Here is a 14,351-nt window from a genome sequence, read left to right as displayed (position 1 = left end):
AGATTGGGAATTAGAATTACAGGCAAATTTCTTTCCAGTCCAGAGTCATTGCTTCTTATTTAGCTCCATTAATGGACATAACCAATATGGCAAATTTGTGACAAGGTAGCTAGATTTGCCTGCACTGGCCCAATCATCAACTTAGCAGACATTCTGAAGAAAAAGTCAACAGAGTTATCAACACAAAAGTAGACAATCTAAATTCACCTTTCTAGTAACTTCTGATAATCTTCCAAAGCTATGAACCAGAATGTTCTTTAGTTTAAAAATGTGCACAGCATATCTTGGAGTCGCAAAATGATTACAGTACAAAAGAAAGCAATTGGGCTCGTCAAATCTCTACCAGTCCTACATCTCCCTGCCCTGTGCCTTTCAAACTGCAATTTCTTTCCATTCAGATACTTAGCCAGATTAGTTGGATCTCCCTCTGTAACCTAGTGCAATCTGAATCCTGGTTACCTGTAGTTTAAACGGAAGCTCCGCAGTTCAGTTTTGGTTCTTTTGCCAAATACCTTCCTACAGGTCCCTTGCTTCATCTCTCTAAACACTATGTATACCATTCTATCAGATCCCCTTGTGACCTTCTCCTATCTAGGGAGAACAACTCAAGTCATTCAGTCTTTGCAGCAAAGTAGAGCACAGAAACAGGCCCTTTGGCCAATCTAGTCCATGCCGAACCCATTTAAACTGCCTTCTCCCATCAACCTGCACCGGGACCATAGCCTTCCATACCCCCAACATCCACGTCCCTATCCAAACTTCTCTTTAAAGTTGAAATCAAGCTCGTATGCACCACTCGTGCTGGCAGCTCGTTGCACACTCTCATGACCCTCTGAGTGAAGAAGTTTCCCCTCATGTTCCCTGTAAACTTTTCATCTTTCACCCTTAACCCATGACCTCTGGTTGTAGTCCCACCCAAACCAGTGAAAAAAGCCTGCTTGTATTTACCCTATCTATATTCCTCATAATTTTGTACACCTCTGTCAAATCTCCTTTCAATCTTCTATGTTCTAAGGAATACAGTCCAAACCTAGTCAATCTTTCCTTATAACTCAGGTCCTCCAGACCCAGCAACATCCTTGTAAACACAAAGTACACTGCAGATGCTGTGGTCAAATCAAGACGTACAAACAAGCTGGATGAACTCAGCAGGTCGGGCAGCATCCGTTGAAAGAAGCAGTCACCGTCCTGACGAAGGGTCTCGACCCGAAACGTTGACTGCTTCTTTCAACGGATGCTGCCCGACCTGCTGAGTTCATCCAGCTTTTTTGTACGTCTTGAACATCCTTGTAAATTTTCTCTGTACTATTTCAAACTCGTTAACATCTTTCCCGTGGGAAGGTTACCAAAACTGCACACAATACTCCAAATTAGTACTCAACAATGTCCTATACAACTTCAAAATAACATCCCATCTCTTGTACTCATACATTGACTTACAAAGGCCAATGTGCCAAAAGCTTTCTTTACGATCCTATCTACTTTCAATGAATTATGGACCTGTATTCCCAGATCCCTTTGTTCTACCACACTCCTCAGTTCGCTGTGTAAGACCTACCCTGGTTGGTCCTACCGAAGTGCAAAACCTCGCACTTGTCTTCATTTAATCCCATCTGCCATTTTTTCAGCCCATTCAGCTGATGCAGATCCCTCTGCAAGCCATGACAGCCTTCCTCTCTGTCCACTACACCCCCAATCTTGGTGTTCCCTGCAAATTTGCTGATCCAGTTAACCGCGTTATCATCAGATCATTGATAAAGATGACAAACAACAACGGAACGCACTGATTCCTGCGGCATACCACTAGCCACTACCACTCTCCGGCTTCTGCCACAAAGCCAATGTCTAACCCATCCTGAATGTTGAGCACCTGAACCTTCTTGACCAACCTCCCATGCAGGACCTTGTCAAATGCCTTGCTGAAGTCCAAGTAGACAACATCCATTGCCTTGTCATCATCCACTTTCCTGGTAACTTCCTCGAAAAACTCTACAGGATCTGTCACACATGACCTACCATGCACAAAGTCACGCTGACTATCCTTAATCAGTCCAGATGTATCGAAGCTCTTGTATATCCAGTCCTTAAGTACTTGTATAATTATCCCTGGCTTGCTTTCATAAATCTCTTCTGCATCCTCTCCAATCCTCACACCTTTTATAAAGTGTGGAACCCAAACTGGGACATGATATTCTTCTATTTATAAATCCCAGATTCCTGTGTGCTTTAAGCTGATTTTTCAACCTCCATTGCCACTTTCAATCATGTACAAATATTCTGAGATCTCCTCTGTTTCCTGTTTTAGAACTGCACTCTCCAATACATACTGTTTCTTTTCCCTCTTAACTAAACTATAAAGCTTTACATTTCTCAGGAGTAAATTGTATTTCTCACGCATTCCACCAGCTAAATCATATCTCACTGAAACCTTTTACTAACCTCTTCACAGTTCCTCATGTCTCCAAGTTTTACGTCATCTGCAAATTTGGCAATTTTGCCGATACACCCAGGGCCACATGCCTTTCAATTTTCAGTTCTAATGCTTGAAATCAAACATGCTGTCTGTAATGAGTTTATATGTTCTCCCTGTGACTGTGTTGGTTACCTCCGGGTGCTACAATTTCCTTCCACAGTCCAAAGACATACTAGTTGACAGATTAATCGGTCATTGCAGATTGTTCTGTGAGGTTAAACTGTGGGTTGCTGGGAGACGCAGCTCGAAGGGCCAGAGGAGCCCACTTCTGCGCTGTATCTCAATAAATAAACATATATAAATAAATAGATAGATAGATAACTAGGTATAGAGATAGATAAATAAAATAACTAGCAATACACACAAAGAAGGGTCTCGGGCCAAAATGTCAACTGTTTACTCTTTTCCATAGTTGCTGCCTGGTCTGCTGAATTCCTTCAGCATTTTGTGTGTGTTGCTTTGACATCCAGCATCTGCAGAGTTTCTCTTGTTAATAAAATAACTACCTTATTCATGAATATCCACAGCTTACCTAAATTGTTTTATCCCAAATACAAATCTGGGAATCACCAAACTAAGAAACTTAGGCAGCAATTTTATTATAATATATTATAACAGTATGCCAAAAGGGATAACATTTCTGCCAATGAATTAGTGTATAAATATAGTTAATGAAGAAGTTAGAGCATAGAGATAAGGGCATTAGAATTGGGTCATGAACTAATAACTTTTCAGCATCTTCATTCAGTAGAGCAAGTCTGGGTGCTTGAAAAGGACATGAATGAATTACTGATAACTTACCAGAGAAGTTACTAATAACATTTTTGACATAAATGGATTGAATATCATGTTTTAAGATACAAAATAATTTCACTCAACTTCACTTCACTTGCCTCATCAGTGAAATGTTGCCACAACCAATGGACCCACTTTATCGCATGTTCTTGATATTTACTATTTGTAAATACAGTAATTATTGTTTTTTGTTATTGTTATTATTGTAATTATAAGTTTCTTCTTTTAGAATTTACACAGTTTGTTGTCTTTTGCACTCTAGTTGGGTAGTCATCAATTCCATTATGGTTACTATTCTGTAGATTTACTGAGTATATCCATAAGAAAATGAATCTTAGGGCTGTATATATGGTGACATATATGTACTCTGATAATAAATTTACTTTAAACTTTGAGAATGGTAAATAAAAATCTGAAAGGCAAAATCCAGAAACCACAAAATTAATGCAAAATTTTACCAGATCCTTGGGTTTCTAGCTGCTGTACTTCAACATGCAGAAAGTATATATGTAAATTTAGAATTCTGCCCTGATACTAAAAACAATATTACCACAAAGATATTTAGATGTAATAAAATTCTGGAAGACCAAGCAGATGATGTTGCAATATGAATGGCTGATTAGATATTTGCAAAAATCAACCTCAACCTCACTTTCTAATAGAAACAAAAGACTAGTAACAGGACTTTGTTTCAAACAAGAAAAATTATGACTCTCATTCACTGTTGACTTCATTTTGTCAGAAAGTCTGTTATCTCTCTTAAATCACCAAAATACAGCCTGGCAGTTATACACATGCACCAGCACAGCAGACATAAAAAAAGCTCAAGATCAGTCACAGGGAAAGTCCATCAGTCACACTCTCCCCATTATCAGTCTTCCTAAATGTGCTGACGTTTGTAGGCGCCACAGTAGCACAGCAGTTAGCTTGATGCTATTACAGATCGGAGTGTCAGAGCTCAATTCCAGAGTCACCTGCACAGTCTGTACGTCCTCCTTGTGAAATGCACGGGTTTTCTCCAAGTGCTCCAGTTTCCTACCACAGTTCAAAGACGTATCGGTTATTAGGTTAATTGGTCATTGCAATTATCTCATGATTAGGCTAGAATAAAATCAGGGGTTGGTGGATGGCACAGATCGAACGCTGGAAGGGCCTATTCTGCGTAGTTTCACTAAGTAGATTGAGGCCTATATTACTTTAGCCCTTGTTTCTTCCACTAAGTCTTGCTTGTCAGAGCAAATTTAAGGTGAAAAGTAAATGAGTACCAAGAACATAACATTAGCCTGAGAAGTTTATAGTGCATCACATTCCCTCTTGGAAGATCAGGCATTAAATAGGCTGAATTACTGGCTTGGATCTTCACTTATATAACAAAGCATTCTGACACTAATCATTTTAATACTTTCTGACACCAACCATTTGTACTTTCATAGAAAGTGGCCAAAATTGTGAAAGAGATTCCTTTTTTAAAAAAAGAAATTCCATCTACCTCAAAAAAAAGAATGTGCAACTTGAAATGTTTGGATGCCATAATTCAGGGATGCTACGAGTTCTAAACTACAAAAAAATCCTTACGGGAAAAGCTGCAGCATTGTACAGGATCAGGACAACAGATGACACAAATTAAAGACATTTATTGATTTAACTGAATTTTACTCAAATCAAGTTTAAGAGCTAGGCGTTCAAAGTGGATCAAGTCTGACAAGCTAACTCCCCATTGTTGGGAGTAACCATAAACTCACCGAGTTAGCTTCAGAAGGCTCAACCAGCTCAGGAGTTAGGAAACTCCAGGAATCAAAACAATCTTTGATTATGTAAATTGCTGCGACAGAGTCAATGGGTGTTTAAACTCACTGCATCTGCCCCATGCCATTCTGGTGCTTACAGTGTAATTTAATGATGGCATTAACTCAGTTGGAAAACTAATACATGATCCATTTGGACAGCAGAACTGCAAGGCCGTGCTCAAAATTTTAATTCTGTACCTGCAAGGGCCATAAAATAAAAACACGAGCCCTTTTTCACAAGATCTCAGCACATTAATCCAGTGAGTAAGTTCACCATCTCAAATAGCTCTGAGCCAAGTTTCCTGTTGATAACAGGAACGATGGGCAGGACTGCACCAGGGCAGCGGCAGAAAATGGATCAGATTTTATCTTTACTGTCCAAACATCCTGAAAGCATAGATATAAGTTACACAATTAGAGAGACCAATCAAAACAGAACATGTTGCAAATAATACTTGGCAGCTCAGAGACCCTCAGTAAAGAGAGGAACAGAGTTAACATCTCTGCTTGGTGATCTCTCTCAAGTACTGATGAAAAAGGTCATTGACGTGAAACGTTAATTCTGTCATTGACGTGAAACGTTAATTCCCTCCCTGGGGCTGGTGCCTGACTTGTTGAGTGTTTCCAGAAAAGTGCTAGAGGAACTCAGATAGTCAGACAGCATCGAAGGAGGAAAATGGAGAGTCAATGTTCGGGATGAGATCCTTCATCTGGACTGCTGGAGTGCTTCCAGCACTTAGTTTTCATTTGAAAGAAGTAATTTGCTGTTAAATTAGCCACGATGCCAAGCAGCAGTATTGCCTGCCAACACATCACTAACCTTCATTCATTAAAACCATCAGCACAATAAATGGACTCCTACAGATAAATAAACTTGCAACAAAAAGCCTTTGCACCCTATAAGCTTTGCCTCTTATTTCTTAGTTTGGTTGCTGCCTTATCTACTGACTTAAAGTTCAGCAAGAACTCTGCAATTTCTACTACACTCAACACTGGTTAAAACATTGGCCATACATTCAAATAACATTTTTATTACCTGAATATGTGCACAATTTACAAGTAATAGATATGCAAATCAAGGAACATTATCAATGAAGTCCTACTGATAAGTATCTAACCCACAATGATTTTATTTTTAAGAAATACTAGAATTAGGCAATCCAATCCATTGAGCGTGCTGCACCATTCATCAAGATCATTTTCCTGCATTAACTCTATATACCTTGATTCCCTTTATATCCAGGAAGCTATTGATCCCTATTTCAAGTGAACGCTCAAATCCAGTCGTAGAGGGTTCTAAAGATTCACCAATTTGTCCGTGAAGAAAAATTCCCTTCATACTAGTCGTAAACATTCTGTCCCTTATTCTGAGACTGAGACCTCAATGATGCCATCAGGTCGAAGATACAAGAGCCCTGGGATTCACACCACCACATTCACCACCCCTCAACCATCAGGCTCTTGAACAAAAGGGGATAATTACACTCACTTGCCCCATAATTGAAATGTTCTTATAACCAATGATCTTACTTTAAGGACTCTTTATTTCCTTTCTCATGTTCTCATTATTTTTGCTATTTATTTATATTTACATTTGTACAGTCTTCTGCATTCTAGTTGATCTTTCGTTGATCCTGTAACAGTTACTAGTTACTATAGTATATGGCGAGATATATGTATTTTGATAATAAAATTTACTTCAAACTTTGAGATCCCTGATTTTAGCTCCTCAGCCAAAAGAAACGTCCTCGCTGCATCCACCCTCTATATATTCTGTAAACTGCACTGCCATTCTTCTAGATTCAACAGAATACAGACAAAGACTTCTCAATTTCTCGATAGCAAACTCGCCAGTGAGGAATAAGGTTGGTGAATCTTGGCTGATTTCCTTCCAACACAAGAATCTCATTTAATAGACCACCAGACATAGGAGCAGAATTAGGCTATTCAGTCCAGAGTCTGCTCCGCCATTCCATCGTGACTGATTTATTATCCCTATCAAAACCCATTCCCCTGCCTTTTCACCATAACCTTTCATACCCTTACTAATCAAGAACCTATCAACCTCCACTTTCAATATACCCAATGAATTGGCCTACGTAGCTGTCTGTGGCAATTAATTCTCTGGCTCAAGAAATTCCTCGTCATCTCTGTTCTGAAGGGAAATCTTCTATTTTCTATTCTGAGGCTGTGCCTTCTGGTCCTAGATTCCTTATTTTCTGGGAAAGGAGAACAAAACTCCACATACCATTCCAACTGAAGTCTCATCGAGGCCTACGTAATCACAGTAAAACATTTTTTTCTGTAATCAAATCCCCTCAGAACAAGAGGCAACATTCCACTTACCATCCTATTTGCTTTCTGCACTCATGATACCATTCACTACGTTACGAGGAGGCTGAAGTGAGCCTGCGGTCTGTGCACGCCAATCTCACGCCCTTCTACTGATATATAGTGAAGAGCACCTTAACATGCTGCATCACTGTGTGGTACAGAAACTGCTTTGTGGCAGACAGGAAGTCTGGGTAATACAGTTAAAACTGCCCAACGCATCACCGGAACCAACCAACCCGCCATCAAGGGACAGATATACAGCAAGGTTCCAGGAAAAAGCCAGCAGTACCATGAAGGATTCCACTCCCAACAGAAAAAATAGCATCCACGATAGGACCATTAGACTCAAAAACAGTTACTTTCCTCAAGCCATCAGGCTGACCAAAACCTCCAACCATTAACCCCTCTTTTCTTCATGCCTATTGTGTTTTTTTAAATGCTGCATCATATGCGGAGTAACAATTATTTCATTCTCCTTTGCGCTGAAGAATGACAACATACAATCTAGAATCTTAGATCTTGAGGTTTTTCCCACATACTGAATTCCATCCGTCACTTTCTTGCCCACTCACTTAGCTGGTAGCAACCAGCCAAGCTGAGAAAGAGCCATTTTCTCCTACTCTGCCTGCCAGCCAGCTCTCGTTATACTATCCACAATCCATGTGCTCTGACTTTGTTAGCCAACCTGCTGTTTGGGATCTTATCAAAATCTTTCTAAAGATCTAAACATCTTCTCCCTTCTATTAGTCACATGCTCAAAGAACGCCAATAAATTACTCAAAGACGATTCCTTTCGTAAATCCAGGCTGATGGTGCTCAAACGATTATAGCTTTCCTAATGTTCTGTAATTACATCCTTCATTACATCTTCAAGGAGCAGTGCCTCAAAAAGGCAGAGTCCATCACTGAGGGCCCCCATCACCCAGGTCATGCCTTGTTCTTATTGCTAGCAGGAAAGAGATACAGAAGCCTGAAGACGCACACTCAAAGGTTCAGGAATAGCTTCTTCCCCTCTGCCATCCGATTTCTAAACAGATATTGAACCCACGAACACTACCTCGCCACCTCCAACGGGATCTCACCACCAAGCACCTTTCCCTCCCCCTGGCTCTATGCTTTCCGCAGGAATCCCTCCCCATGTGACTCCCTTGTCCATTCGGCCCTCCTGGCACTTATCCTTGCAAGCGGAACAAGTGCTTCACCTGTCCTTACACCTCCTCCCTCACTACCATTCAGGGCCACAAACAGTCCTTCCAGGTGAGGCGACACTTCACCTGAGAGTCTGTTGGGGTCATCTACTGTATCCAGTGCTCCCAGTGTGGCCTCCTGTATATCGGTGAAAGCCAACATAGACTGGGAGACCACCTCACCAAGCACCTACATTTCATCCACCAGAAAAAGCGGGATCTCCCACTGGCCACCCATTTTAAATCCACTTCCCATTTCGACATGTGCATGGCCTCCTCTACTATCGCAATGGGGCCTCATTTGGGTTGGATAAGCAACACCCTTATATTCCATCTGCTTATCCTCCAACCTGATGACATGAACATTGATTTCCTGAACTTCCAGTAATGCTCCCCCCACTTCACCACTCCCCATTCCCATTTCCCTCTCTCACCTTATCTCCTTACCTGCCCATCACCTCCCCCTGGTGCTCCTCCTCCTTTTCTTTCTTCCGTGGCCATCTGTCCTCTCCCATCACGTTCCCCCTTCTCCAGCCCTGTATCTCTTTCACCAATCAACTTCCCGGCTCTACTTCTCCCCTCCCAGTTTCACCCATCACCTTGTGTTTCTCCCTCCCCTACCCCCACCTTCTAACTCTGACTCCTTCTTTCTCCTTTAGCCCTGATGAAGGCTCTCAGCCTATGACTGTTGTCCATGGATGCTGCCTGACCTGCCGAGCTCCTCCAGCGCTCTGTGTGTGTTGCTTTGATTTCCAGCAACTGCAGATTTCGCCTGTTTATGAGTCAACACTACCTCACCACTTCGTTATTTCTTTTTTTTGCACTACTTATTTAATTTACATATATATTATATACATAAACACACACAATGTAGTAATTCACAGTTTTTTCTCTACTATTATATATTGCAATGTACTGCTGCTGAAAAGTTAACAATCTTTACTACATATGCTGGTGTTATTTAACCTGATTCTGATTCATTATGGAATCCAGTATCTGTTGCTGTTAGGCCAGAGGTCACCAATTCCTGTTTTCGCACTCCCTCCGTAATAATGCTGTCACATTCACAACCCTCCATTCCGCAGGAACAGTTCCACAACGTACAGAACTCTAAAAGTTGATGACCAGTGCAAGCAAGGAATCTCATTGCACTCTGGTGACAGAAGACTAATCTGAACCTGAACCTGAATCACACAAAATGCTGGAGGAACTCAGCAGGTCATTTGGCATCAATGGAAATGAATAAACAACTGGCGTTTCAGGCCGAGGCCCTTTCTCAGGACAGGAAAGGAAGAGGGAAGATGTCCGAATAGTCAAGATAACCGCGGGAATTGGTAGATCGGTAAAATCGGTAAAAAAGTGTCAGTAGACAGTTTGGAGATCGAGAAAGGGGAGGGAGGTGTCTGAAATGGACCAAGTGAACTTAAGGGCAGGATTAAAGTTGGAGGCAAAGTTGATGAAATTAATGAGCTCAGCATCAATGCAGTCGCCAATATAGCACACGAAGAGTTGGGAAGCATTACCAGTGAAGGCTTGGAACATGGACTGTTCTACTTAGCCAACAAAATGGCAGGCAGAGCTGGGGCCAAACGCATGCCCATAGCTCCCTTGAGTCTGGAGAAAGTGGGAGGAGCAGAAGGAGAAGTTATTGAAGGTGTGGTCCAGTTCTGGGAGACGGAGGACAGATTTTGCAGGAGCAGGCAGAGACCATGGGCCTACCCAGGCAGTCGGGATTGTGGATCTTAGATAGGAGGTAGAAATGAGCAGTGTGAGGTAAGGAAACTATGAATTTGGTGGCAGTGGATAGAGTTCTCAGGAGTTGATGAGGTTAGGGATGGTGTCGGAGACAGTTTTCTAATGGCCTGGAGTGGGATCATTTTCAGTGGAGGTGCCTCACAGCTGTGGCCTGGCCTCAGAAAGGTAGAAGTCAGCCTGCCACACCACAGCACAGCCTCGTTGTCTGTGGGTTTCATGGTAAGGTTTGGGCTGCCACTGAGAGAGTGGAGGGCAGTGTTCAGTGGGGGTACCTTCCCTGAGTACCCCAACCCTCCCCCTAATCCGTGCTGAGTCTTCACCATTCCATCTGATGCAGAACATTCTGTCCTCAGAAAGAGCCTTCATAACTTTCGTCCCCCTTCAACCACACCTCAGTGAGTCTGTGCCCACTATGATATCGATGTAAAATTGTAGGATTACTTGGTGAAACACCTCCACTCTAATTTCCCGGTGGCCAACCATTTTAATTCCTATCCCCATTCCAACATGTTGGTCAATGGCTTCCTCTTTCACTCTCAGGATAGAGGAGCAGCACCTTATATTCTGTCTAGTTAGTCTCCAAACTGAAGGCATACACAGCGATTTTTTACTTCCGATGTAAAAAAATTCCCTGGCGTCTTACCTCTTCTCCTCACCTGCCTATCACGTCCCACCCACCTCCGGTGCCCCTCCTTCTTCTCTTTCTCCCACAGTCCACTCTCCTCTCCATTAGATTCCTTCCTCTCCAGCCCTTCGCCTTTCCCACCCACCTGGTTTCACCTATCAACTTCGACCTCGCCCTCCTTCCCCTCCCCGCACCTTTTTATTGTGGTATCTCCCCCTTACTTCCCAGTCCTGAGGAAAGGTCTTGGCCTGAAATATGGACTGTTTATTCCTTTCCATAGATGCTGCCTGACCTGCTGAGTTCCTCCAGTATTTTGTGTGTGCGGGTTGCTCTGGATTTCCCGCATGTACAAACCTCTAATGTTTCTGAGCCTGAATCGAGGCTTCTGCTATCAGAGTCAATTCTTGGCCACTGATCATCAGATACTTGGGTCTTAACAGACCTACCAGCTTCCCCAGCAACATCCTGTTCCTAATTCTAATTTCACTCACTTCTTCATTCTTGCTAGATCCTTGCTTTTCTGGTATTTGAGGCAGGCCTTTCACGTTTCTTAACATGAACATGTTTCATTCCCTTGCCGTTACCTCACTCCCATCTCTCTCCAAGCGACCTGCTGTCCTCAGTATTTTGCTTTTCTCACATGCCAACATTCTTGCAGTCAATTTCTGTATTTCTCATCCCGTTACCTTCTCCTTTATCAATTCCAAATCCTTTTTTTGGAACAAAATACTAAAATATAGGTGGTTTCTTACATCCGTTTTAGAACTTCTCAATGTTTAACAGCCAATGACGAGTTTTGAAAAAGGCAGAGACTTGTAATGGAGAGGGTTTCACCAATGGGCACCAATGACGCTGACCTGACCACCTACAAGTCGCATTACCCTTGTTTATTGAATACTAATATTCGTGAGCTCCACACACCAAAGAACCTCTTGAATGCATTGCTGATATTAAACACAAAGAAAGGTCATTGTCCCTTAGCGTTGACTGCCTCTCTTTCTCTCTACAAATGATGCCTGAGTGTTTCCAGTATTTTCCATTTCTAATCCAGTTCTCCCGATTTTCTAATTTCCTTTTCGTTGAAACACAGCCAGTGTATTGAAAGGGATCCAGCAATATATCAGCCGATCAACAATCAGATTAAGAAACATTTAAAAGAATTTAAACGGGAGATGCGGTCAGAGTGGAATTTGCATTAACAACGTTCCTGCGAGCTTGACTGAAACCAGACCCTCCTAGCTGAATCAGCAGAGAGCCTTGCAGCCGGGCTGCTGTTTCAAAACGGCCCGGCAAGCGTCTGAACACTGGCTTTAAACGGGATGTAATTGAGCGAGCTTCCTTTTTGGGTTGACATCTGTGCTGCTGGTGGGTGGCCTCAGAACTGAACGGCCCTGTTTTCATTTTTGGAGGCGGCGGGGGTGGAGAACTGCTCCACTATAAACGAGGAAGGCTGCATGCACAGGGCGCAGTAAATCACACCAGACTCCCCCCTTTCCCTCGATTCACCACAGCCGGAGCCGCTCTCCATCGAGAGCACACATCCAAATCAGGCTGCTGCAGTGACACGCAGAGGAACCGACATCCTCCAACCATTGTTCTCTCGCCCTGCGCGGCACATTCCGGCCCCCCATCACCCGTGTTCCGCATCAGAGCCGCAGTCACACGACCCGAAACATTCATCGCCCACCGAGGTACTCCGGAGGGGGCTTGGGGCTCGTTCCCGGCAAATACCTCAATGCCCTTACCTTGGTAAAGAGCTCGGATGCTGCCATTCTCCCGCGGTGCGTCTCCGCGGCTCCAGTGCCTTCCCCCGGAAGCCCCGAAAAAACCAGGCAGGGAAAGGGGTCGTCGGCTGCAACACAACGGCTTTTGCCTGGGGAATAAACGGCGCTCACCTCCGCCCCGAATGTCAGCCCGAGGTACCAATCTCCATGTTACCTGTGTCAGTACTCTGCTACCCGCCTGTGCATTCTGGGTATAAGGGAGACAGGCATGGAGATGCTTTCGAGCACAACCTAAAAAAAAATCTGCGCTCAGTGCCCCTTCCGCCGGGAACTGGCTGGTGAGAGAGCGCCACCGCAAGGAACACCAGCTCCCAGACTACGGGTGCACTCCGGCCCCCGGCGTTACACGGTGTGAGTCCGTGTAAAACATTACATTCTCTTTCTTGTAGGTGAGCGGCAGAGAAAAGAAAACTCTGCATTTAATTTGACCCCGGCTTAAATGGTTGTAATGATAATTCCCGCTCTTCCCACTTCACCTACCACATTATAATCATATGGTTGAAATTTTGACCTGTTTGAAATTTGACTGGTAGCTATAATTGGTTAATCTGACGTATGTCTTGCACGCATACAACTTGTAAAACATACAAAAGAGGGAGAATGTTTAGTAGAAGTTGTGCTTTATCATAATTTGGCTTCTGGTTTTCCTATATTTAATTAATTGAGGTCTGATTTTCTTTATCACCCGGGAAATAATAATTCAAGTCAAGTCAACTCACTTTTTATTGTCATTTCGACCAGAACTGCTGGCACAGTACACGGTAAAAACGAGACAGCGTTTTTCAGGGCCATGGTGCTACATGAAACAGTACAAAAACTACACTGAACTACGTGAAAACAACACACAAAAAAAAACACTAGACTATAGACCTACCCAGGACTGAATAAAGTGCACAAAACAGTGCAGGCATTACAATAAATAATAAACAAGACAATAGGCACAGTAGAGGGCAGTAAGTTGGTGTCAGTCCAGTATCATACATATGCACACTCCCAGTGATCAATAAACTCAAACTGAGGGTATGTCTGGGAGCATCCTTGATTTAAGATAATTTTGCTTCCTGCCAACATGTCATTGCATCAATAATTTCTAAATGGAAGATGAACAAATAAATAGTAAAATACACATCTGTTTTCCTGATCAAGGCAGTTATAAATTGACCTGGTGAATTGTTTTGCAAAATAAGTTTACCAAGTAGCAGCAAAAAGTAATTCTATTAAAATATTCAATTGCAACTTACAGTTAAGCAGTTGCATCAGGTTGTTTAATGTCAGGCAAACAGGTGAATTTCCCTGAAGGTTTAAAGTTGATATAAGCCAGCTTCTGCTCTAGACTCAAGTCAACCTTACATTGCTCAATTTAAGGCCTAAACGTGCTTAGTCAGGTCCTTATTCCTGAATCATGTTGCAATTGGTCATAGAGCCATACAGCATGAAAACAGATCACTGACCCCACCACAACCATCTGACCAATTTACTAAGGGACCTGAGGGGAAACAACATGCAAGTCAATGCAAAGTCTTAAACATTGGAAAACTTCCAAAAAGAAATTCAATAAATACTTGGAAAAGGGAATATAAGGTGAGAAATGACAACGCTGATTTGAATAGC

At 42.6% G+C, this 14,351-nt stretch overlaps 1 protein-coding gene across 5 annotated transcripts in view; it reads right to left on the bottom strand.

Moving 5' to 3' along the window:
* myo5aa (myosin VAa) overlaps positions 1–12,987 on the bottom strand; it is a 232,756-nt gene extending 219,769 nt beyond the window's left edge. For 3 of the 5 annotated variants that reach the window (XM_073033131.1, XM_073033134.1, XM_073033135.1), the window contains exon 1: positions 12,702–12,987. In XM_073033131.1, coding sequence (XP_072889232.1) covers positions 12,702–12,728 — 27 coding nt within the window. In that variant the 5' untranslated portion in view covers positions 12,729–12,987. Of the gene's footprint in view, positions 1–7,401; positions 7,517–12,701 lie in introns of those variants that run through there. The other 2 variants (XM_073033136.1, XM_073033133.1) reach the window with 2 other exon arrangements.
* Positions 12,988–14,351: the final 1,364 nt, after the last annotated feature.

The sequence above is a fragment of the Hemitrygon akajei genome, chromosome 30 (genome assembly GCF_048418815.1).
Source record: "Hemitrygon akajei chromosome 30, sHemAka1.3, whole genome shotgun sequence".
Lineage (NCBI taxonomy): Eukaryota > Metazoa > Chordata > Chondrichthyes > Myliobatiformes > Dasyatidae > Hemitrygon > Hemitrygon akajei.
This window is presented reverse-complemented; position numbering and strand designations above follow the sequence as displayed.